Source organism: Theropithecus gelada, chromosome 8 (assembly GCF_003255815.1).
Source record: "Theropithecus gelada isolate Dixy chromosome 8, Tgel_1.0, whole genome shotgun sequence".
Lineage (NCBI taxonomy): Eukaryota > Metazoa > Chordata > Mammalia > Primates > Cercopithecidae > Theropithecus > Theropithecus gelada.
Genome location: NC_037676.1, coordinates 140,958,432 through 140,984,031, shown reverse-complemented (window position 1 = coordinate 140,984,031; position 25,600 = coordinate 140,958,432). Strand labels below are relative to the sequence as shown.

At 49.4% G+C, this 25,600-nt stretch overlaps 1 protein-coding gene across 1 annotated transcript in view; it reads left to right on the top strand.

Annotated features, from left to right (window-relative positions):
* Nucleotides 1–25,600, top strand: part of COL22A1 (collagen type XXII alpha 1 chain) — a 297,548-nt gene that overhangs the window by 106,977 nt on the left and 164,971 nt on the right. The window contains exons 14-20 of the mRNA XM_025394525.1: nucleotides 563–616; nucleotides 2,957–3,001; nucleotides 17,229–17,282; nucleotides 19,268–19,312; nucleotides 23,725–23,769; nucleotides 24,042–24,071; nucleotides 24,343–24,396. Coding sequence (XP_025250310.1) covers nucleotides 563–616; nucleotides 2,957–3,001; nucleotides 17,229–17,282; nucleotides 19,268–19,312; nucleotides 23,725–23,769; nucleotides 24,042–24,071; nucleotides 24,343–24,396 — 327 coding nt within the window. The remainder of the gene's footprint in view (nucleotides 1–562; nucleotides 617–2,956; nucleotides 3,002–17,228; nucleotides 17,283–19,267; nucleotides 19,313–23,724; nucleotides 23,770–24,041; nucleotides 24,072–24,342; nucleotides 24,397–25,600) is intronic.

The window sequence follows — 25,600 nt, the reverse complement described above, 5'->3', positions numbered from 1 at the left end:
GTTATTTTAGCAGACTTTAATAGGTATTTCCAAACTAGTTGTTGAGAGGCAATAGCATTTCATGGTCTGGTTAGCAGAGGCACCTCCAGGTCTGCAGACTTCTGCTGAGCTCTTTGTCAGGACTTGTCCAGGCTGTACTGAGCCCATGGCAAAGTGCGAATGATGAGCCACAGGAATCAGTTGTAATGTTTCAGAAGCTGTGAACATATCCAGGCCAGGTCATGGGGAGGCTGAGGGGCACAGGGGGAGTGAAATGGAATAGTAGCATCTGGCCTCATGGTGGTTCATATGCACACACCTTTCGCTGTTCCTTGAAGTCAAGAGAATCTGGGTGTGAATCAGGGCTCCAGCAGGAGCAGATGGCATGACTTCTAAATAGAGAAGGGAAGCAGAGGTCGAGGGGGTGTCTGCTGGCGAGATCTGTGCCAGCAGCATGGGCAGCACTTGGTGGGATGTGAGCTAGCAGCTCTTGTCACCAAACATGGGACTGGCTGAGCTGTATGGCTGTACTTGCCTTTCTTTTCCATCCCTGAAACTTTTCTCTGTGAATGCTCTTCGGCAGGGGCCCCAAGGACCGCCTGGACTCCCCGGACCTCCTGGACATGTTGGAGCTCCTGTAAGTGAAGGCACTTTTCTGGGCAGGGGTTCTACCCCTTCTCCAGGAATCAAAAACCAGGTTCTAGCAAGTTCCTCCACCTGCATCTAGACAATAATGCTGTTTAGCCTTACTGATGCCAGTGAAGTGTTGGTATCTCCTTTCTTAGACCAGAAATTATTAGATGTTACAGTACATAAGAATCACCCAGAGAACAGGTTTAAATGAATATTCTTGGGACCCCTTTCTCCCATCAAGAAGCAGGGTAGATCCCAGGAATCTGCATTTTTAACCAGCACCAAGGATTTTTGACACTTGATCTAAAGAATTCATTTGCCCCAGCCTGTCCAGTACTGTACTCTTGGAAGAAGAATGGAGTCTACTTAATTCTTAGCCCCTGGAACAGTGCCAGACACATAATACGTATTCAGTAGGTCCAGTGAATAAAGAGGTGAACAAACAGATATGGTGTACAAGGAGCAAAGTAGCTTCTCGAACATCTAACACTATTCTTGATTCTCTATAAAGTCACATGCTCACATATGTTTATTGTGGCACTATTTACAATAGCCAAGACTTGGAACCAACCCAGATGCACATCAGTGATAAACTGGATAAATAAAATGTAGGACATATACACCATGGAATACTATGCAGCCATAAAAAAGGATGAGTCCATGTCCTTTGTAGGGACATGGAGGAAGCTGGAAACCATCATCCTCAGCAAACTAACACAGGAACAGAAAACCCAACACTGTATGTTCTTACTCATACATGGGAGTTGAACAATGAAAACACACGGACACAGGGAGAGGAACATCACACACCAGGGCCTGTCGGACATTGGTGGGCAAGGGGAGGGAGAGCATTAGGACAAATACCTAATGCATGCAGGTCTTAAAACATAGAAAAATGGAAGAAGCAGTGTAAACTGTCATTTTCAAACAAAGCAGCTTGAGTTGCCAGGGAGACATTGAAAACCTCTGATCTCTGTGTGTGTGACCAAAATATTTAGATGAAATTAAAACAGCAAGGATGTTCACTCACCCTGTAGGTCTGGATGGCCCTGCAGATGCTCTACTCTTTAGGACAGCATCTTGTGGCCTTGGCCCTGTACCCTCTCTAGGTCAAAGATGTGTGTATCATTCCTGATATCAACAAGGAGGCCTGGGTGGCACCTGCTATCTCTACCATCTTTTCCATAGAACGCCCCAGGGTCTCTTTTCCAAGAAAGGAGAGAAAAGGGAGTGGAGCCCACAAGGAGCTCACATAGTTACATAGGATACATTCCTGCTCATCCGGCAGGTGCCTGCCTTGTACCATTGCCTGGCCTGCAGGCTGCTGCCCAGGGAGGAGCTGTGCTTTCGTCAGCTCATGTGGGTGGCCCCAGTGCCTCACGGTGTAATCTGTGCACGTGGGAAGAGCAGGCACATGCACTACTGAGCCTTCTGCTTCTCAGAGTAGGGCAGTAGCCTTCAGACACAAGCCCTACCAGATTCCTGTGCTAAACGAGGGATCGTCACAGTCACTCACTGGGTCAGTTAGTCATTCAACAAATGTGTATTAGTGCCTACCAAGTGACAGGCTCTGTTCTAGACTCTGGGGATATCATATTGAAGGAACTGCCCTGGTGGGGCTTACATTCTACCTGGGGGAGGCAGAAAACGCAGCGTCCAGGGCTGAGTACTGTCAATAAAGTACAATGTGGTAAGAGGATCCAGTGACGATGGACGATGGAGTTGGGGGAAGCAGGGGGATCATGTTTTGGATCCTGCACTCAGAGAAACCCACATCCTGGCTGACATTCCCACCTAGTCTGTACACAGAGGGGCAGGGAGTCCACAGCACAAGGTCTGGGTGCTGCTCTAGACAAAGGCAGGATGAGCAGTGGGGACAGACAGTGACCCTATCCCCGAGGGAGGAGGGGTGATTGGCTTCAAGGAGCCATTCTCTGATTCAACGTTGGGACCCTTCCTGGGAGCCATGGTCCTGCGGCATCATAGGCATAGTGTGGTGGGGGGAACTGACTTTGAAGCCACATTTCTGTCCTTGGCCACTTGAGTTCAGGAGCCAGGCTATGTCCCAATCTATGGCTATGAGGACCTAGATAGCCTAAGCCAAGGGACAAGCCCAGGAACTCATGTCATACTCTGGAAGTGGCCTGCCTCTGCTGCCTAGAGCCAGACCACACAGCAGCTGCTTTGTGGCCTTAGACTACACAGGGAGACAGGGTCCTCACCATCACCATCCCTGCCACCCTGGGCTGGAAGCTGCCAGGCAGTTACTCCATGGACACCCCCATGGTGAGCACAGAGAAGTCAGATTAAGATGTTTGGTCACTGCTCTTTCTTTTTCCCCCAGGGCCTCCAAGGAGAACGAGGTGAAAAGGGAACTCGAGGAGAAAAGGTATTATAGTCTGCTCTCATTGATCAATACAGCTTTCCATAGAAGAGAGGGTGCATGAGACCATCTGCTCTGTGTATGCTTGTGTGTGTGTGTACACATTTGTGTGTGCATGTGTGCACATGTGTGTACATATATGTTTGCGTGTGTGTGTGCATGTGGCAGGCGAGGGCTGCTGCAGACAGTGGTACTTTCCTACCCTGAATGTAACTTGTGCCGGGAAGGCTGTGGTCTCAGTACCTGCAGGCATTGTCATCCTCTGCACCAAGGCGGAGTTTAGGGTTTCCAGACCAGACAGGTTTTAAGAGAGCCCTGGATTGGACTCCGAAGTCCCAGTTGCTGCCTCATAGGACTCCTATCTTACTTGGCAAGTTACATAACTTCTCTGCTCCTCAGTTACCCTGGCTCTCAAACAAATGGGAGAATGAGTGGTGACAGGAGTGACATTGGTGACCTGCATTTGAGCCACAGTCACCAAATGTGAACTGGCCCACACTCGGGCTCTTAGATGCAGATTGCCATGCAACCGACACGTCTGAGGAGGCCCAGGTGGAGGCTCCTTAGTGACTGCTGCCAGGTAACGGTGGAAGAGACCTCTGATTGGATTCCGCCACATGTGTTGGCATCGCTGATGGTTCAAGGTTCCCCTGTGGGGTGGCAGGGGTGGCTGCCCAAGCGCGGCAACTCCCACCCAGCTCCACCTTCCCAAACCGCGGCTGCTGCTGAATTTTCAGTTTCTCTTCCCGGGCCCATTCATTGAGTTCCTTACGATCTGGAGCAACGTGTCCCAAGAGCTGGGGCTAGGCCCTCTCACCTAACCCATGTCTGAGATGCTTTGTCGGGGTCTGCCCCATGCAGGGGTTGTCCTGCACTATGTGACTCTCTAGTTCCACAGGAACTTGTTCTTCACCCTTAATTTACGTTTAAGATATTTGAAAAATAGTGAAACAGCCTGTGATCCTGCCATCCTGACACAACTACAGTGGGCACGTAGGCATATTTCCTGTGGGAATTCTTTTTTTTTTTTTTTTTTTTTTGAGACGGAGTCTCGCTCTGTCACCCAGGCTGGAGTGCGGTGGCGCGATCTCAGCTCACTGCCAGCTCCGCCTCCCGGGTTCGGGTTTACACCATTCTCCTGCCTCAGCCTCCCAAGTAACTGGGACTACAGGCGCCTGCCACCTCGCCCAGCTAATTTTTTGTATTTTTAGTAGAGACGGGGTTTCACTGTGTTAGTCAGGATGGTCTCGATCTCCTGACTTCATGATCCGCCCACCTCGGCCTCCCAAAGTGCTGGGATTACAGGCGTGAGCCACCGCGCCCGGCCTCCGGTGGGAATTCCTACGCATGGGGAGTGTCCCTCCACAGCCACATCATCCTGTATTCCATGCTGCCTCCCTCCACAGCCACATCATCCTGTATCCCATGCTGCCTCCTGTTTTCTGTTCCGACATGCAGTGTTTTCTCCATGCTGCTGTAGAGTTTTTAGAGTTTGTTATAAATGACTGCACAGCATTCCATTAAGTGAATAAACCATAATTCAGGTACCCATTCCCCTGGTATTGATCATTCACAATTGTTTCCAGTTTTTCACTTTCAAAAAGAATGCTGCCGGGCGCGGTGGCTCACGCCTGTAATCCCAGCACTTTGGGAGGCCGAGGCAGGCGGATCATGAGGTCAGGAGATCGAGACCACCCTGGCTTAACACGGTGAAACCCCGTCTCTACTAAAAATAACAAACATTAGCTGAGCTTGGTGGTGGGCACCTGTAGTCCCAGCTACTCAGGAGGCTGAAGCAGGAGAATCGCTTGAACTCGGGAGGCGGAGGTTGCAGTGAGCCGAGATTGTGCCGCTGCACTCCAGCCTGGGGGACAGAGCAGGACTCTGTCTCAGAAAAAAAAGAAAAACAGAATGCTTTGGCATTTTAAAGCTTATAGCTTTGTTTATTTATTTTCATATTTATGATTATTTCCTTAGGCTGCTTTCCCAGAAGTGAAATTACTGGTCAAAGCCAATGAACCTGTCTGTGGCTCGCTCACATTGCTTTCCAAAAGGTCCTTTTTCATTCAGGGAGGCAGGGACTGGCCTTGTTCCCCAACGCAGGCTCCCAAACATGATTTTTGTTTGTTTGTATATTAAATTTTAATCATTTTTAACTTTAATAAGCAAAACCCTTACCTCTTTCGAGAGCTTTCACATGTTTCCGTAGATTTGTTTGCCGGTCAGCTCTCTCTGTGGACCCTCTGCTCCCTCCCTCACATGGTGAAGACATAAAAGTGGCATTTGGAGTAACTGAGGCTCTGGGCACACAGGCGCGTGGGTTGCTCTGCAGCTCTGTTGCTCAAGGGAGCAGGGGTCTTCTTTCAATCCCTGTGTAGCAGAGAGTGGAGTTTGAGGAACTGCCCCACAGCAGGGCTGGGCTGTAGAAGCCAGAGGAAGCTTGAGACTCACATCCGAAGTGTGCAGCTCGGCAGCGATTCGGGCAGAAGGCCCCAGACATGTGGGGGTCACACGCTGGCTGTCACCTGAGGGTGCAGTCAGAGGTGGAGCCTGACCCTGGCCTGGAGTCTGAAACAGGCTGTCTTCCCTCAGCGCCCACAGAGTGCCTGGTGCAGGCCCTCCATCAGAGTCCCAAGAGTTTAGCAGGCAACACTTGCCAACACATGGCGGATATTTACGAAGTCAACCCAACACATGGCTGCAGGTGTGCAGTGCTTTACTGTCGAGCGGGGGCAGAGGTGCCTTTGATATGCATTTGCCAAATCAATAAATGAATAAGAGATGACTCCTTCAAATCACATGTCCTACGGCTAGATCCCCTGTAAGGACAATGGATGAATCCAAGGATGGGACCCACCCAAAGGACAGGAGCACAGGCAGAGCCAGGTCGTGTCAAGACAAGAGACAGCCGTATTTGAAGGGGATTTGGAGGCCAAAGACCCCTAGTGCCTTGGTCATCAGAACCAGATCCAGTACCAGTGTGGTGCCTCGGGGGGCAGCCAGAAGCCGGGATCGGCCTGGGAAAGCGCTCCCCAGGCAGAAGGTGGTGGCTTCTCCACTTGTCTGAGTCCTGGGCTGGGCCGAGCCTGTCAGGGGAAGGTCACTCGGGGGCCTGTGGTGGTTCTCCTCCTGGGGCTTGTTTACCTCATCTGGGTTTGCTGTTCCATGAGCCAGCAGTCCAGGAAAGTGGGTGTAAGTCACACAGCACTCATCTGAAGTGCAAAAAGAATGTTTTTTGTTTGTTTGTTTTGTTTGTCTGTTTTTTAAAGAATATATATTTTTCAACTGGGGGGCCTGTCCCCAGCCTCAGTGTCTGCAGCCAGGCCACACGCAGCGCCGGGGCTTTGCAGAGGTGCCTCGCAGCGCTCAGTGCCCTCTGCCTCATGAAGAAACATTGAAGACGTTCTGAAGAAATCCAAAACTATGGGTTTTCTGTTGGTGTTTTTTATTTTATTTTATTTTTTCTGAGACGGAGTGTCACTCTGTTGCCCAGGCTGGAGTCAGTGGTGTGATCTCGGTGCACTGCAACCTCCACCTCCCGGGTCCAAGCAATTCTCCTGCCTCAGCCTCTCCCGAGTAGCTGGGACTACAGGCACGCACCACCATGCCTGGCTAATAAAACTATGTTTTAAGTACTATTTTCTTCAATGTACCATAAAGAATCCAAAAACTACAAGCATAATCTCTGACCTAAGAAACCTACAGTGTGATTAGAAATGTGTGAAAAGGTGAATGGATGTACCCGTTCCTGTATTCTATTCATTGCTTCAGTCAGGTGCCCACCCACCCAGCCATCCAGCCACAAAGATTGGTATAAAAATGTTTTTCTCTCCCTCAGAAGTCTTCCTGGGTTTCCCTGGACCTGTGCTGTTAGAACCCCTACCCTCTTCAGCTGATGACCTTGGTCGCCCACATGGTATTTGTTTGCCTTTCAGCCACCCACCCCCACGCACATATGTAGACCCTTGGATTTTTTTTTTCTTTTTTTTTGTGTATGTGTGTGTGTGACAGAGTCTTGCTCTGTCGCCCAGGCTGGAGTGCAGTTGCGTGATCTCTGCTCACTGCAAGCTCCGCCTCCCAGGTTCACGCCATTTTCCTGCCTCAGCCTCCTGAGTACCTGGGACTACAGGCGCTCGCCACCTCGCCCGGCTAATTTTTTGTATTGTTAGTAGAGATGGGGTTTCACCATGTTAGCCAGGATGGTCTCGATCTCCTGACCTCATGATCCACCCGCCTCGGCCTCCCAAAGTGCTGGGATTACAGGCATTAGTCACCGCGCCCGGCCGACCCTTGGATTTTTAACATAAGGCACCTTATTCACCTCTGGGTCTTCCCTGCCTGAGCTGGTACCTGCAGCGCGGTCTGTGGCCAGTCCTCTGTGGACACACGTGTGAGCACTGGGCCCAGGTGAGAGACGATGCAGGAACCAAGATCGAACTCAGTGTGCAGAGTGCCTTCACCCACAGGTGTGGACTGGGACTTTTTGGCGATGTACAGATGGGTTTACAGCATGTCCTCCACGCTCAGGCTTGGTCGAAGCCCTGGGAGTGGATGAGACGGCCAACAGGAAGCTGCCTGGACCATGGTACGTTAGCCAGGAAACGTCACAGGGAGAAAACGCTCACCAAGGGTCCAGAGCAGGAACCATCTCCACTGGAACAATGATCCCCGCGCTTCCTGAAGGCTTTGGGGGCTTCGGGTGAGCTTCTAAGGTGCGGCGCAGTCGGCTTTCCCAGAGAAACGAAGAGCTCTCCGCAGGCCCTGGGGGACCAGGTCTGCCACTGGGACAGCTGCTGCAGCTACTGGAGCCTCAGTTTTCTCACTTGCAGGATGGAAATATTAATGTCTTCTCCGAAGCCGGTTGGAAGGTGGATAACAGGAACAGTGTCCGGTCCATAACCGACACATTCACAAACATTTATTTCTTTTTCCCACTTGCTTCAAGAGAGATTCAGTCTGTACACACTCAGTGTTTTATTCTTGCCAAAACACTGTTTGGAAGCAATAGGCTTTTTTCCATGGAGCGTTAGACCTTTTTCCAGCAAGCTTTTAGAGTCTTGCTTTAAGACTTTTGTTCAGTCAAGAAACACCGCAGTTCTATCAAAATCCTAAGTTATCAGACTTGGAAAGGGTTGTAGAGAAGCCGGGGGAGCACTCCTGATTGTAAAGCGGGGGAAACTGAGCCTAGAGGCCATGTGTTTCTTGACGCCCTGTGGCCTGTTAGAAAGCCAGCAGGATCCAGAAACTCCTCATTCCCGGTTTGGGCCTTCCCATCTGTGGCTTACCAAGCCTGAAGTTTCACCAGAAATGTAGAATGCTGGCGTGTTTCCCCTAGACTGTCTCCTTTCTGGTCGGGCCATAGTTCTACCTGCTGCAGGAGGCTCCTTTGGGGTATACTCAGGAAGGGAGGACCACCCGCTGGTGAGGTGCAGGGAGTAACCTCAGCCATGCCCCCATCAGCCCCTGAGTCCCTGCAGCCTGCACCAGCTGACGCAGCCACGGCTGGAGCAACCCTGCACTGTGATCCTGGAGCCTGCATTTGAATTCCAGCTCGGGGCTCTGCGAGCAGTGTGACCTGTGCAGCATTATTTAACCTCCAAGTCCCAGGTTTCTTCACTGCAGAGAGTAATTTTATCTGCTTCGTAAGGATATGATGAGGATTCCGTGAGTTAATATTTACAGAAGGCTTAGAAAGGTTCTGGGCAGCATGTGCTTTATATATGTTGTTTGAGGACAGGGAGAAAGGAAAGCAGACACCGAGAAGCGGTGAGGATGAGCCCGCAGCTCTGAAGGTCAGCTTTGCGCTGGCTCCGACTCCCTTGCTGATGTGCAGGTGACTCACAGAAGAGCTGGCTCCGCTCTGTGCCTCTGTTTCCCCACCCATCCAAGGAAGAGCCTGAGTTGCATGATGCTGAATGCCCCTTTTCAGCTCTCCTATGGGTGGGTGCTTACAGTTTATTTTCTCAGGAACCTCTCTGATTTCTTACATCAGCAAGTAGGTTTCCATCTTGCCTTGGAAAAAGCCGTTCCAGCTGCCTGGCCTTGCCCGGCATGGGGTGGGACAGTGTCTCAGCCCTGCCTTAACAGAGACAACCACCATCGTCCAGCACTGAGGCCACCTCTAACAGAACCCAGGGCAGGGCGTTCTCTGTAAAGCGGGGAGACAGCCCTTCATTTGGGGGTTTTCCAGATCATGTCTCTGCTGGCACAGTGCAGTGACTGAAGGATTTGGAGGCATGAGTAGGTCCAGGTGGCAGAGCCCAGGTGGGCTGTCCAGGAAATTGTAAGGTGAATCCAGCCAGGCACAGAGAGGAGTCTACTCATGAAAAGGGCCAAGCACTGGGCATTGAGGGTCCTGTTTCCATCTAGAAAACCGTGTCCCCCAGACAATGTAGGGTGACTGTAAACATTCCAGTCCTGAGGCTCCCCAGGTGTCCTGCCCTGGCTCAGAGCAAAGGGGGGGCCTCAAAATGGGAAGAGCACCAGCCTTGAAATCAGAGGAACTAGGCTCTCCCCCTGGCTGGGCCTCCACCAGTGCAGGTACCTTAGATAAGCTTTGGACCTTGCTGGCCTCCATGTCCGTATTTGACATTGAGGGGTGGATGGTGATGCTTCTCCCAGTTAGTGGCTCTAAGGATCTGATGAGTTATGAGAGCAAGCGCAGGGCTTGGCACCTGGTAGAAGCTCCCTAAGCAATTAACAAAAGGGAGTTGGTGTTTTGAAGGAACCAAAGCCGCAATCCACCCTGCAGACATGGGCACCTCTGTCTTTTCCATCTGCGCTCCCAACTCAGCCTTATAAAAAGTCATCAGTAAGTCTCACCCCCAATTTGTGTTGCTCTTGAGGGGTTGGCAGTGTCACACACTAGGTGTGACTGTGATAAGTATTTGCTGGGTACCCGCTGTGTGCTGGGTGCCTAGAGATGCCCACATTCATCTTCACACAGTTGCCTTTATGGAGCAGCCACTTGGCAGCTTGAGATCTTAGGTGCCAAGTCCATGGGTAGCTCCAGGACTCATCCCGAGGTACCTTAGGATGTGCTTTTCCTAGAATAGGGTGGTGGTGGAGTCCCCACTGGGAGGTCAGGCAGCCCTTTGGGTGGAAGTCCCTGGGAATGGCCATCATTAGCTTGGAGGTGTCTGAGTGGGGGCAGCCTAGGTGGCTCTCAGCTCCTAAGATGCCATCTTTCCCCTTCCCAAGGAGACCACAGGGTGAAGGCATGGATTCTTTTGTTGGGTGAGCACAGTAACATAATTGGGTGGGTGGGAGCTGCCTGAAGACTTATGTGTTTCATTCATCTTCCTCTCCTGAGGCCACATTATGTGATCTGAGTACAGCAGGGAGCTCACTGTTGAACTGTTGAGTTCACGTCAGTCCGTACAGTGCCTGCATCTGTTCATGTCATGAGCATCATTGTATGCCAGGCCCTGCAGGGGGTAGAAGACAAATCAGATCCAGGCCTTGACTCTTAAACTCACTACCTAGAGGGGAGGGTAAGATTTGCAAAGTATAGGACAAGGAGAGCCTACGTGTCAGGAGAGAGGAAGAGATGAGATGGAAACTGAATTCCAGAAGAAAGAGAAGCCACTTCTGGAGGGGGCTGGAGAGACAGGAGACAGAAGAGTCTTCGTGGGGAGGTAGCCTCTGAATTGTGTTGTAATGGCTTCCTCTTTTTTTTTTTTTTTTCTTGAGACGGAGTCTCACTCTGTTGCCCAGGCTGGAGTGCAATGGTGCGATCTCAGCTCACTGAAACCTCTGCCTCCCGGGTTCAAGCAATTCTCCTGCCTCAGCCTGCAGAGTAGCTGGGACTTCAGGTGCCCACCAGCAGGCCCAGCTAATTTTTTTGTATTTTTAGTAGAGACAGGGTTTCACTATGTTGGCCAGGCTGGTCTCAAACTCCTGACCTCGTGATCTACCCACCTCAACCTCCCAAAGTGCTGGGATTACAGGCGTGAGCCACCGTGCCTGGGCCATAATGGCATTGTTTACCATGGGTAAAGAATTTCACCTATGTTATCTCACAAATTTGAACCAAAAAACAACAAATGAAGGGTACTTTACATATTCCTATTTAATGAACGAGTCCATTGTGATTGCTAGGGGTTTGAGTTCTTGTCAAAGCACAGGACAGAGCAGCACCCACATGTCTCTCCCAGAGCGCACGCCCTTCCCCCACCCTCTGCTGCCTCCAGATGTTGGTTGGCAGAGAGGAGAATGGAAGGTGGACTTTCTAGAAAGAGGCGATCCTGTGGCCAAGCCAGGGGCGGGCTTGGACAAGAGTGTGCTTCAGTGACAGTGAACAGTGCCGGGCAACTGCTGCTGTGGCTGAGAGTGAGCAAGACAGATGTAGAGGGTCCCACACTGCCAGGCTGAGGAGGCGGGTGCATCCTGCAGGCCTTGGGAACCATGGGGGGCTGGGAAAGGAGGGATGTCCAGAAACGGATTACGGGGAGACCACTTTGACAATGGGGGAGGCAGTGGATTGGATCGAGGGCGGAGGTGGAGGGCCACGAGGCTGTGGGGAGGATTTATGCAGGGTGGACTGAGGCTCTCTCTGCATGAAGTACCACAGGGACACCTGGGCCATCCTGCTCATTGAAAGCACGAAAGGGTTGCAGCTGATTTCTGGGGAAAACACGCAGTACGTTAACTCAGTTCTGGCACCCATGTTATATGAATGGTTTATTGTATGTGAGGGAGAAGGAGAAGAAAGACACCACGTGTCTTCCTCCCGCACTGAATGTGCCAATCAGCAGCGAAGTCTCAGAGTGGTCAGGCAGGGCAGCCCGTGGTTTGCTGCTTTCAGTGGAGTGGGAGCGCCCTCTGCTGTCAGCAACTCAGAACCGCAGGAAGCGGCCTTGGCCCGGAGAGGCTCTGTGGGCTTTGCAGCCAGGATGGTGCACTGTGTGGAGGCTCGGTTTTCTGTCGTGAAAATGGGAATGATATCCCATACGACTGCTTGAAATGACAAATGAGGTAGTGCCTGTTTCAGCACTTGGTTCTCAGAGCAGAGGTCCAGTCCTCTTTCATTTGCATGAGCTTACATTTCTCTATGGATTCCGGATATGAGAATCAGAGTAGAGTTCTCATAAAACAGCTGCCTTTTTGCTTTTGTGTTTTGTTATCTCATCCTGGTGGGGAACTGGAGCCCCAGAGAGGGGCAGCCTCTCTCCAGGTGGCAACAGACAGAGTCAGGATTAGAATCCAGGTCTGGCTACTCCTCACTCAGTGCTCTCCAGGCCCTTATGTCCCCAGCACCTGTCCCTTCACCCCTCTGCTGTTCCCCTGTTGCTGGTCCCTTCCAAATGATTTTTTGGTCTTTCTTTCCCCTACCCCAAGTCCATTCCACACAGTCAGCCTTTGTTTGGCTTCACTGATTTTTAATGCACACCTTCCGCATGCCAGGCAGTGTTGTCAGCATGTCACGTAGATGAGCTCATGTGGTCCTCACAGCAGCTTTACTGGGTAAATATTAATATTATGCTGCTTATTTGTAGAAACTGAGTGACAGAGCTGCTAAGGAACTGGTCCAAGGTCACACAACTGGAACGTGGGAGAGCCAGGGTTTGGGTCTGAGTCGTGCGGTTAACCACCACCCACGCCCCCTCCCCCTGGGAGCCTGGGATCTCACTCTCAGTCTGCAGGAGCCGAAGCCTTCACTTAGCTGCGTTTGTGTAGCCAGTGCAGTGCTAGCAAAGCCAGCAAACCCATGCAACAGCAGAAAGTCTGAGTGGAGGGCCTGCAGGGTACATGGGTGCCCCAGTATGGCCTCAGGATGGGCCCACACTATGGCATGGTTCCACTACCTGTCCCAGATGCTATGGTGGGCATTTCAGCTTGAGACGGCACTCTGAGTGCCACGTCTTCTGTCTCTCTCCCTGTCCCTGTCTGTGTGTGTCTCTCAAACTCTCTCTTCTGTCCTGTCTCTCTCGGTCTCTCTGCGTCTGTCTCTGTCTGTGCTTGTCTGAACTGTCCCTCTGCTTCTCTGTCTGTGTCTCTTTGTCTCTTTCCTGTCTGTCTCTGTCTTTTTCTGTCTCTCCTTCCCTCTGTCTGTTGCATCTCTTTTTCTTTGTTTTTCTGTTAACTCAGTCTCTGTCTCTCTGTGTCTCTATATCTGTCTCTGTCTCTCTCTGTCTTCCTCTGTCTCTCCCCCACCCCCACTCTTCTCTTTCTCACTTATTTCTTTCCCCCATGTATCCGCTCTCATTCCTCTTGCCCCTGCTAATGACCACCCATCCATCAGGCCTGCAGCCATGTCCGCCTGGCTCCTCTGTCATGTGCCGCCCAGCAGTGCAGACTGCCACCACCAGGTCCAGCCAGGCCCTCTCTGTGCACCTGCAGCTGTCCCAGGCTGCAGTGAGAGGAAGTTTTGGCTCCAGACTCCACTCATCTTGGTGCACAAGTGCAAGGAAGTAAGAAACAGGGACTTGGGCAACAGGCACACTTGGCCTTGCTCTGAGGCCTGTGGGAGAGCCAGGTTCCAGGGTGATTGTCAGGTCCACGGCTATGCCAAATGTCACGCTCGGGGTTAGGGTCCAGCCCATGCTGAGGTCCGAGGGGAGTGGATGGATGAGCAGATAGCTGCAAGAACACTCAGGCCATAGGCAGGTGAAATGTGGTTCTTCTCAGCAGCTCTCCCATCAGCAGCTCACTCACACTAGCTCTCTTATGCTGCTCTCCCGTCAGCAGCTCACTCACACACTGTCTGCTCTGTCTCGGCTGCTTAGCCCTTTGGCTCCTCTCTGCTGAGAGGACACACAGCTGTGCAGCCGGCTCTCCCTGCCTTCAGGGTCGGCAGCTTCACTCTTTCTCTCTCTGGGCACAAGCAAGCTGAGCTGTGTCCTGGCTCTCTCCTCTCTGTCTGCAAGACAGACAGCTTTGGCTCTCTCTCTTTCTCTGGATGTGACTGCACCTGCACAGTGTCAACAGGGCAATTATACCTTTTACAGACAGTAGCGGCCTAGGGCCAAGGAATGGCCTTCCCATGTTGTGACTCCATAGCTGTGTTTCCAATATACATGGAATTGTGTGCCTGCATTCCGAACTCACTGAGTCACTCAGGCCCAGATGTCTGCCCCAGCCTATTCCTTGACCAAAGAACAGCCATGTTCTTTACAGTGATCTTCAGTAGGGTGGCCTGTTGCAAGGAAGCATGCTCAGGACTGGAAATCAGGAGACCTCGATTTGAGTCCTGGTGCCACCACTAAGTTTCTATGTACCCTTGGACAAGATGCACCCTAGGGCTACCAGTTTCCTCATCTAGAGGTAGTGGGTGAGAGTCCGTGGGCTTGGAGACCCTTGTCCACTCACCAGCCCGGGCCCCACAGCGGGAACCCTGCCTGCTCCTTCAGGGACTCTGCTCTGACCCTCCCGCTCCGAGGCAGTAGAAAGAAACCACAGATGAAAGGACTGGGGGGCCCGTTCTGGCGCCAGTGCCAGCACACGCAGCTGGGGTGAAGTGGCTTCACCTCCTCGGGCCTCAGTTTCTTCATCTCTTGTTGGTGCTTGGGCCCGCCAACCTCACAGAGTTTGAAGAAGATGATATAATGACAGATGTGGAATCACTTGGCAGAGACGAAATCCAGGCAGCTCCTCTCACCATTGGCCCGAAGTGTCATGTGATGGAAAGACTTTTTATTTTTATTATTTTTATTTTGTTTTGAGACAGAGTCTCACTCTGTCGCCCAGGCTGGAGAGCAGTGGCATGATCTCGGCTCACTGCAACCTCTGCCTCTCAGGTTTAAGCGATTCTCCTGCCTCCTGAGTAGCGGGCACTACAGGCTAATTTTTTTGTATTTTTTAGTAGAGATGGGGTTTCACCATGTTAGCCAGGCTGGTCTTGAACTCCTGACCTCAGGTGATTTGCCTGCCTCGGCCTCCCAAAGTGCTGGGATTATAGGCATGAGCCACCGGGAAAGCCTTTTTGAAAGATTAGTGTGTAATTGTGATTGGAAATACATGTATACATCAACGTTCTGGAATTTTAAGATAATTTCTGAAAGAGAGAAAACATGTAGGATTAAGTTTACGTAGATGCAAGGCCAGGGGCCTGCAAGCTGAACTGCAGAGCCCAAAGAGGGTCGGGGCCACCCCCAAGTGGACATCAGTGGGGATGGGGAATGGGGGGACCCTGGGGCAGGCGTCAATGACTCACTGGTTTCCTGCGCTTGGAGACGCAGAGTCAGGCAGCCCCTGCCCCATTCCCTGCCTATCCTGGGCAGTAGGAAGCCTCAGTATTTGTTTCCAGATGAAGGGAGAGACCCAGTCTGCAGGTAGTCAGCAAGCCCTGGGAGGGATGGGAGCAGCCACACAGGAAGAAAACCTTCCTCTGCATGCCACCCGCGGGAGCTTCCACCTGCCCTGACATCCCCAGAGCGGCAGTGAATAGAATCAGTGTCCACCAGCGGGCGGCCACCCACGGTGAGCACAGCAGCCCCGAGGAGAAAACCGGGAATCTGTAACCTCTGGAAGAAAAACAGCATCCTGAGAGAGGAAGCAACCTTTAACAGAAAAAGAAGCAAAGAAATCACCACTTGGGAAATGAGGTTACAAAGAAATCGAAGGAGAGTTCAACAGAATTTGTATGTATAATCTTCCAGTCATTCAGTAAATGTCAGCAGGGCTCACACTGAGGCTCTGGGAGCGCAAGAACGAAAAGAGTGAACGCACTTCCTGTCCTCGTGTGAGCGGGGAGGCGCGTGTGCACGGATAATAGATGCAAATTGAATTAAGGGAGATGAGGGGGAAGAAAATGAGACCATGCTGCAGCCGAAGAGAGCCTCTCATTTAGATTAAAAGGTCAGGAGGGGACACTGAATCTGAGTCCCGAAGGGTACAGAGGAGGCAGTGGAGGGAACAGGAGGCAGTGAAGGCAGAAGCGGGAACAAAGTGGCCGTGTCTGAGGAGCCTGAAGAAGGCAGTGGTGGCTGCTGGGATGCGGGTGGGAGACCGTTCACACAAGTCTGAACCCACCGTTTGGAGTGTCTGCCCAGCTGAGTTCTTGCAGCCCACCTGAAAGAAGGACCCCAGCTGGGAACACCAGGCCTGAGTTAGCCCAGGACTTGAACACACCAGCACCTGGGAGTTGGCTCAAGAAAATCAGGGCACAGCTCGGGCAAGACTCTAGCACTTACTCACTACCCATCTTCGCCTATCCTCGCCTATCCTCGCCTATCCTCACCTGTCCTCACCTGTCCTCACCTGTCCTCAGCAGGAGCATTCTCTCTGGGGACTTGGTCATAGGGATCTTTTTTTTTTTTTTTTGGAGAGAGTCTCACTCTGTCACCCAGGCTGGAGAGCAGTGGCACAATCTCGACTCACTGTAGCCTCTGTCTCCCAGGTACAAGCGATTCTCATGCCTCAGCCTCCCAAGTAGCTGGGATTACAGGCATGCGCCCCCACACCTGGCTAATTTTTGTATTTTTAGTAGAGATAGGATTTCACCATGTTGGCCAGGCTGGTCTGTAACTCCTGACCTCAGGTGATCTGCTTGCCTCGGCCTCCCAAAGTGCTGGGATTACAGGTGTGAGCTACTACGCCTGGCCTTTTGTTTTCTTTCTTTCTTTTCTTTTTTTTTTTTTTTTTTGAGAGTCATAGATGTCTTTTGAGGAAGGGGTTATTATCATCCCCATAGTAATCAAAACACTCTCAGAGAGGTGAAATGACTGCCCACGATCCCACGGCTAGTAAGACAGTCAGCTCTGTCTGAAGGTAAACAGATGAATGTGCAGATGGCAGCTTACCGCTAGCCAGCAGTTCACTCTGACGTCTATGTTGAGCACTGAGGACATGGTACGTGTTCACATATGTTTCGTGGACAAATGAATGATGCATAAAATACACCTGCAATTTTATGAACTGCATTACAGACCCCACTCACCCATGGCTTTGTTTGACCCCCATGAAAAACCGTGAGATGAAGAGACTGTGTGGCTCACAGAAGCCACGTGGCCATCTCTTGGCCACAGATTCGAAAAGTAAAAAGCAGAGAGATGACTCCAGTTGTTCTGACCTTTGACCTATGTTCCTTGTCCTCCAGTGCAAATCCTGTCTAGGGCTGCTGTGTGTGTGTATGTGTGTGTGTGCGCGCACGCGCGTGCGTGCGTGCTCGTGTGCGTTTGGCACCTTCTCCCCGCCCTCCTTGTCCATGATGGTCACTGCGGGGATGTGCACTGGGCCACTGCCTATCGTCACTTACCTGCTCTTTATTTCTCCATTTTCCTTCTTTTGCCAGGGAGAGCGAGGCCTGGATGGATTTCCCGGGAAGCCTGGGGATGCAGGACAGCAGGTAAGTGTGTGCTGGCACTGTTGGGCTAGGTTTCATCAGTGGTCAGAGGATGGGGATGACTGGACCCCACATGAAGCTCCACAGAGCCTCAGCACCTGGGCCTACTCCTTGCTCAGCTGGAGGCTGCAGGAGGCTTAGGACCAGACCCCAGCTGCGTAGCCGTAGGTTGACTCTGCGAACCCCAGAGCTGGAGGGATCCCAGTGCATAGACCACTTGAAATCCATTTTACATCAGGTAAGGTGATGCGTTATCATAATGTAAAGGCCTCTGACCACGCGCACGTTTTCAAGGTGATGTGTGTAAGCAGCGCTCATTGTCATCTTGTCCCCAGAGGGAAAGATTCAAGACAGCCCCAGTGCTCCTCAGGACAAAGCTAGTTAAATAAATCAGGAGGCATTGACACAGAGAGTGCTATGGGGCTGAGGACATTCATGAAGAAACTCTGGATGCACTGATGTGAGGGGTCTGCAAGACGTGGTTCAGTGGAAAATAAAAGTGTTCAGAATGGTGTGGGGGAAAATGCATCTGTGACTTTCAGAGACTGTCTCTGGAAGAATAAACAAGACGATGATAACCTTACGGCTTAAAGCCCAGAAGGGGGCTTTAAATGTTTATGCACTTCAATTTCGAACCACGTGAACGTATCATCTATTCCAAAAGAAACTACATTTACATATTTAAATTTAAAATTCAAATGAAATAAAGCCTAAAATCATACATTCGTGTTAAAGCCAATTAGTCAAATGCTATGTTGCATAGTGTAATTTAACATACATGTCAATTAATATATTTATTTATATAAATATGAAAACATAGATAAATATATATACATTAATTATATCCGATGTCAATGAATTACAATAAATATTAATTCTGATACTATATTAATATAAATTAAACTTATAGTTCATTCCATCTCCCACAAATATCTGGATTTGTATTTATTGTTGTCATGTAACAAATTGGAATCATACTTTTTATATCTTGCTTTTCTTCCCTCAACATTGTATCATAAACATGGAACCATTTAAAAAAATATTCACCAAAGGCCTGACTCAAGTGACCAGTTAATGGTCTATGGTGTGAATATAGCACACAGAGCTAACGCTGGTGGTGTGGGGCGGCCGGCGAGGGTCTCGGGGTGCAGGGGAAGCCAGCGCAGTGGGGTTACAGATCTTTGCTGTTCAGAGTAAAGAGGAAGTGAGGGTGCTTTGCGTGCATCCTTGAGCGCATGTCTGTGTCCTTAGGATCTTTTCCTATACAAAGCCCTCTGTCCATGGACGGAGATTGACTGTGCAGCTGCCCTCCAGGCCCTCTCTGGGGTCTGTGAGGACGCTGGCTGACGACTGCCCTGTGCTCTGTGCTGTGGCTCCTGGGCTGCTCCCGCACCCTGCTCCTGCAGGAGGTGGAGAAGCTCAGGCATTCTCTTGGCAGCTCGTGGAAGGCTTCCCAGTGGGGACATTGAAGAGCAGGAGGGACAAGTCTTCAGCGTCCCCTGTACCAGCCCTCTGGGACTTTGGTTTCCCTGTGGCCCTAACTATTCCTGGCCAGAGTCTGGGTGGCCCTTCCCTCTTCCCTGGTGCCTCACCAGTCCTCAGCTCTAAGGATTTCCTTCGACTCCACCAGACTCTGCCTTCTGTGCTCCCTGGGCCGGGGCAGGTCCTGATTATGTGCTTCTTCTTTCTCTTGCCCAGGCCCTCATATTCCTAAGGAAGGGGTTCTTTGTTTTCTCAGAATGTGTTATCCATGCTGCAGAACCAGCGCAACTGCAGATGAGAAAGCATGGAGGTAGGGAGCTTAGGTTATTTGAGGAAGAACTTTCTAGCAATAAACGCAGTCCAGAAAGTCAGGTCTAAAGGGACTTTGGCTTCTGAAGAAAAGTCCAGCCACAGCGGGGAGCTGTCTTTCAACTTCTTTCTCCCCAACTCCCCACTATTGTATCCCTAGTGCCCATCATAATCTGCCTTTTCTTTCTTTCCTCCAGGGCAGGCCTGGCCCTCCTGGTGTGGCAGGACCCCAGGGAGAAAAGGTGAGCAAGCCTGGGGCTGTTGAGGGCTCTGTGCCCTGGGCAGTCAGGTGTGGGGACTGCCCACCTTGGCAAATCAGGTGCAGGGAAGGGGCCTGGGTGGCAACTCTGGGAACAAAGCATACACAAAGGGTGGTGGCTGGGGCATCAGGAACTTACATAATACATTTCTGGCTATCATGTTGAATTTTTTTGTCTACTTTTAGGAATAAAAATCCATTTGAAAGCAAAAAAAAGTTCTATTATATAATATTTAGATGCATTAAAATATTATGCTACTGACAATGCTTTTTGAAATAGGGAGGCTATAAATATTAAAAAATCTTACAAAACCTTTTTCCTTTTCTCTTCCTCTTCTTTTCTCCTTCTCTAGTACATTTTGCAATTTTTAAAAATCAGAATCAGAATCCTGAAAAAGGCCTAGGTATTTAAAAAACAAAATAAGGGTCGTATCTTATTATATTGGTCATCTATTTTAGAATATCTTCCAGGCTTAATGAAGTAAATTTGCTGCTAAGAATTTCTGCATCTCAGATGCAACAGTGGCAGGTAAACATTCTTTGCAAAATGTGAAGGGCCTACAAAAATGTCCATGAAAATAGCTTTCCTAAGCCTTGAGGGTAACAAAGAAGGAAAAAGAGAAGGTGCGATGTCGTATTCTGGATTGGCATAGGAGGGGTGATGAGACATAGCCTGTGTTCAAGTACAAGAGGATGACATTCTTCCAGGTTTCTAGACAGGCCCTTAGGAAGGCATCAGACATTGGGTTGGAAAACAGCTGGGGAGAGAGAAGGGGCTGAGACAGGAGACATCCTACTCAGCTCAGACGGCTGAGACCCGAGCTGCATCGCTGCTTCTTGGAGTGGCTCACTGCGGAGTTCAGGTGAAGGTCGTTGTGTGACTCATACTGGTTCCCAGCCTATGCTCTAAATGCGGGAGAAGTCTGCTCCAACTCCTTATGGAAGCAGACAAGGTATCTGTTATAAATAAATAAATAGTACAGGCTGACAAAGACCTCAGCTTAGGATGGGGGCTGGAGAATGTTAATGTCTTCCAAACTCACTCACTCGGGCTTCAGTGCTAGCCGAGTTCATTATTCTCTCTCCTAAGTATTTTTAGAGTTGAGATGTACATTGTTACATTATCCTGGTGTCAGGATTTTAATATATTCTTGCAGTTCCTTGACAGGGGATGCTAAGTCCTAAAATAAGTAGTTTATTTCAAGTCACGAAGAGGGAATGAGCCTTGAAGTCTGGATCTAGGTGATGACTCTATTTCTTGCTGCCGCGTATGTGTGTGTTTGTGTGTGTGTGTGGTGTGTGTTATAAGTTTCAACCTTCCACCTTATTTAGAGATTTGGTTTTGCCCTTCATATTTGGGAAATTGCCGAGTTATTATTTCTTATTATGATAAGTGCAGCAGAAATGGGAGGAGAAGGTCAAGGACCATGACATGATTTTGGGATTTTCATTGAAATAATTAAGAAACCAGTGAGGCTCAGGTATACGATGCCTCTCATCTCATTCTGAGATCACATCCTTGAGACAAATCTTAGATGCTACACAATTTGGGAAAGTCACTGTAATTGTAGAGTTGGTCTTTTTAAACTGCTTCATTTTACAGATAATAGACACAAGTCTAGAAAATTACAGTTTCTTGCCCAAGACCCAAAATGAATCTGATTATCGACCAAGGCCTATCATATTATCTGCCTGTCCATTCGATGATTTACTGCAGATCTAAATATCACGGGATGCATTTTTATGCCCTTTTAATGATTTTACTAGATTGGGTCTATGATTGCACTAGTTACCTACTGCTGTGTAATAAATCATCCTGAAACATAGTAGTTGGATACAATCATGTGTGATCTCACACGATTCTGAGGGCAGGAATCTGGGAATGGCATGGCTGGATTGTTCTGCTTCACGGTCTCTCCTGAGAGGCAGTCAGGCTGTCAGTGGGGATGCATTCACGGTTATCTCAAGGGTGCACTGGGGCTGGAGAATCTACTTCCAGGCTCACTCATGTGGTCACCGGCAGGCCTGAGTTTCTTGACAGCTGTTGGCCAGAGATGTTTACTTCCCTATTACATGGGCTTCTCCATGGTACTGTGCACAGAAAGGGAAATTGCTCCCCAAAAGTGAGCAGTGACTGATTCAAGGTTGGGGGAAAGGAGGGAGTCTGAGACGGAAGCCACAGTCATTTTTATCACCTAATCTTGGAAGTCACCTCCCAGCATGTCTGCTGTTGCTGTTAGTCACATAGAGGAATGGGGATGGTGTGGGAAGTCCCTGCACAAAAGTACATGGAGGAAGCAGGGACTGCGGGGGACCGTCGTGGAGACCGGCCACCACAGTGGCCACAACTGATCTTTACAAAAATGTGTCCCCCATATGGTGGGAAGAAACTGATTCTAGGAAAGACTTTTGATCCTATTATTTACTAGAGTTCTGACCTCGGACAAGTTACTCAGTGCCTCTGTGCCCCAGTTTCCTCATCTTTAAGACATGAGTATCATAGGGAAAGATAGTATCATAGGAAATGAAAGTGAATCCATGTCCAGTCCTTGGAGAAAAGCCTGGAAAGCAGAGTTTCTCCAATAACTGTTAGCTGTATACATACAGTTGTTAGGGATGGATACTAGGGTCTTAGTTTCCTACCCAATTTGTTGGAACATTGGCGCTTATATGGTGAGTTGAAAGTAATTAAAGCATGTATTGATTAACTGATTTCATAACTGTTATTGGAAGCTCACTTTTTGTGGTGTAATATAATAACAATATTATGAGAAATACAACAATGAAACCAACAGAAGTGAATGTAACAGTGACACAAAGTAGTCATAACAAAAGACATGATCTTGAACCTCAAAAGATTCATTATTCAGCTGTTCTCTCTGTCTCTCCCTACACACACACACACACACACACACACACACACACAGAGAGTATAGCTCAGAATGTTTTCTAACAGTCCTGTATTACCAAGATATGAATAAGGTTTGTGGGAGTCTAGGGAAAATCTAAGTCAGCTTGGAGGAGTTGAAGGATGTTCATGAAGAAATACCTTGCTATCCGTGCTGGGATCTGAGTGTTTGGAGATCTTCACTCGTTCCTGTCATGGAAGTGCCTGCAGGGGCTATAGAGTGGTAAATGCAGTGTGTGTGCAAGCATGCGTGTGTGAGAATATGTGCTCGTGTGGGTGCACATGTGTGCAGGGGTAGTGGCAGCATGGAAAAAATAAAACAGAAGAGAAATATTTCTGAGGCAGGACTCAATTTCTATATGTGAGAAACAGGAAGGTACAATAAAGAAAACTGGCACTCAAGACTTTTGACATAAAATACGATGAATTGGGAGTTTTAGAAAAACACTGGATGCTGTGAAAAGCAGGTGATTTTTCCAGGTCTCGGGGATGGGGGAGACAGGGCATTGGAAGGCACATTGTGGATGTATCCATTTTGGTCTCAGAAGAAACATTTCCTGTCCATGGAATAGAATCCCCAAGGCAGTGAGGGTGTGTCTTGAGCCATTCACTCTTCCCCCTTAGCCTTAAGACCTAATAGATGCCTTCAGCTTTAATTGGTGATTCATTTATTCATTTACCAGCTTCATTAACAACAGCTTTTGAATGTTTGCCATGCTCCCTGAGCTAAGCTGTAGGTAAAAGGAAAAGATATGTCCCTACGTCATGTGTGGAGACATTGGCTATAAGTATTTCCCTTGCTTTAGCCATAAGGCATCGTAGAAACTAAAGATTTTTCTGTGATCAAAATTGACAAATACGCTTCATTTAGGACCAAGTTGTAGCGCACACCCTGGAACATCTGGTCAGGCCACAGCCGTCGTAGCCCAGGGGACCTGGAGACCAAGTAGGAGGAGGCAGGAGACAAGCCTTGTGTATAAAGTGACGTAATGAAAATGGATGAGAAGCAGTGCCGCATTTTTAGTTACTTATTTGATAAATACTTACTGAACGCTGATTGTGTACGGAGCTATGAACCTGGCACAAGAGACATGCCAAAATATATCGTCATGGCTCTCACAGTGCAGAGACAGTGGCTGGTGCGGGCAGGGGTTCGATGAGGCTGCTTTCAGGCAGCAGAGGCTGGTGAAGGCCATGAGGTGTTCATGGAACATGACCCAAATCTAGGCACTAGATTGGATGTGCACAAAATAGAAAATAAGACTCCTGCCCGCAAGAAGCCTAAGACCTGAGGCAGAGATGAGGATCAGACCCCGAACTTTGAGAACATCACAAGACAGCAGGCCCGGGCAAGATGAAGATATGTGTGGTGGTGAACAGGGAAGGGTGCAGTCCCCTGGGCTTGCAAGAATGAGCCTTGGAGGGATGGGACCGCCGCAGAAGGTGGCACCAGTAACTACGCTGAAATATTTGTTGTTTCTGTGCAGGGTGACGTGGGACCTGCGGGCCTGCCTGGTGTACCAGGCTCGGTGGTGAGTCACCAGCGGTTGGAATCATGGATGCAGGCGCTGGTGGGATTGGGTTGTTGGATGATCTTCACTGCTAAGAATAAGGCAGCGCTCTTCTAAGGACATGGGTTGGATAGGAGACTTTCAACACTCAAAATGGGGCAGAATCAGAGAAAAGTCAGGAGGCACGGCGTGACAGCATGGCTTGTGAATGAAAGGCCTTAGTGCAGCTGAGAGAGGTTGACTGTGGGTGCGGAAAGGCCAGCACCTTTGCTAATGCTTGCTTTGTCTCTCAGGTGCAGCGAGAGGGCTTGAAAGGGGAACAGGTAAGAGGCACGTGCGTCCTCCTCTCATGGGGATTTAGGTCACAGCAGAAACAGAGAAGCCACAACCATGATCTCAGGCTGAGCTCAGATGGAGCCTTTCAGACTCCCATTGCCTTTCTGCCAGGAATGCAAATACCCACTCCCAGACCCCTGCTCCCTATCGAGAACTTGGAAAGTAAACTTTGAGTCAGGAAAGGGCCATGGGTGGTGGTGGGCCTGATCATATGGAGGAAAAGTCATGACTAAACACATGTTTGGCTTGTGTTACCAGGGAGCTCCAGGACCCAGAGGTCACCAAGGCCCCCCTGGGCCTCCAGGAGCTCCGGTAAGTTGTCCCTTTCCCGCGCAGGGTTTGCTCTGCACACTTCTGGGTTTGGAAGATCATAGTCATTCCCGGTGCTGAGCATGGCATTATCTCAAGTGCCTCCGCATCACCTGAGTAGGAGGTGCTGTTGTGGTCACATCTCACATAGGAAAAACTGAGCCTGGAAGAGGTGGGATAACTCTGCACATCACACAGTTGCCATGTGTGGAATGAGATTGAAGTGCAGGCACCCTGCTTTCAGAGCCCCCAGTCCCCAAAGGGCTGTGGTGGGGGTTTCTGAGGATTCAGTTTGATTTTTTATTTTCCTTTCAGATGAAGTAGAATAAAAACATTGGACACTTACATGCTGATTGAATCATTTCCAACCTACTCACTTTCCCCATGTTTCTGGTCAGTTCTGACTTTGCAGTGGCCTGGGACATTTCAGCCTCTGGTTTCTCCCTCTGTTAAGAATTTAATGTTATGCAAATAACCAGTTGGGAAGAGGCCCTCCAAAAGGCCCTTGTGATTATCTTATGATGTGAGTTCAGATATCGAGGATAATTAATGAGAATACAGTACACTCCACAGGGTCACTGCTTTAAAGTTGCTTCTTCTGGCAATGTGCTGCTGTTGCTTTCAAGTTACTGTATTTTATTGAAAGGAATAAAATAACTGACTTATAAATGAACATAGATCAGATTTATTTTAAGCTATTGAGGCCCACTCTTTATGAGGATGTATTTATATGTTTTTGCTGGGGTAAAACTGGAAGAAACTTAAGGGATGTTTACTTCTAGGAAAATTGGAACAATTTTATATCAAAGATTTTGGATCAGAATATCTAACTTATGTCTCTGTGACCAATCCAGGTTCAGTTTCCAGAGCTGCCCACAATTGTTGTAACTGTTGAGAGATTTAAACTAGATAATGCAGAGAAAGCAGCGTGTTTCAGTATTTACCTTTCTATGCATATATACATGTATATTTCAGATCTATTATTGGCAAATATTGAAGGCCTATACTATAGTATGTTTTCTTTTTCTTTCTTTTTTTTTTTTTGTTTGAGATGGAGTCTTGCTCTGTCACCCAGGCTGGAGTACAGTGGTGTGATCTCAGCTCACTGCAAGCTCCACCTCCCGGGTTCACACCATTCTCCTGCCTCAGCCTCCTGAGTAGCTGGGACTACAGGCGCCCGCCACCACACCCAGCTAATTTTTTGTAT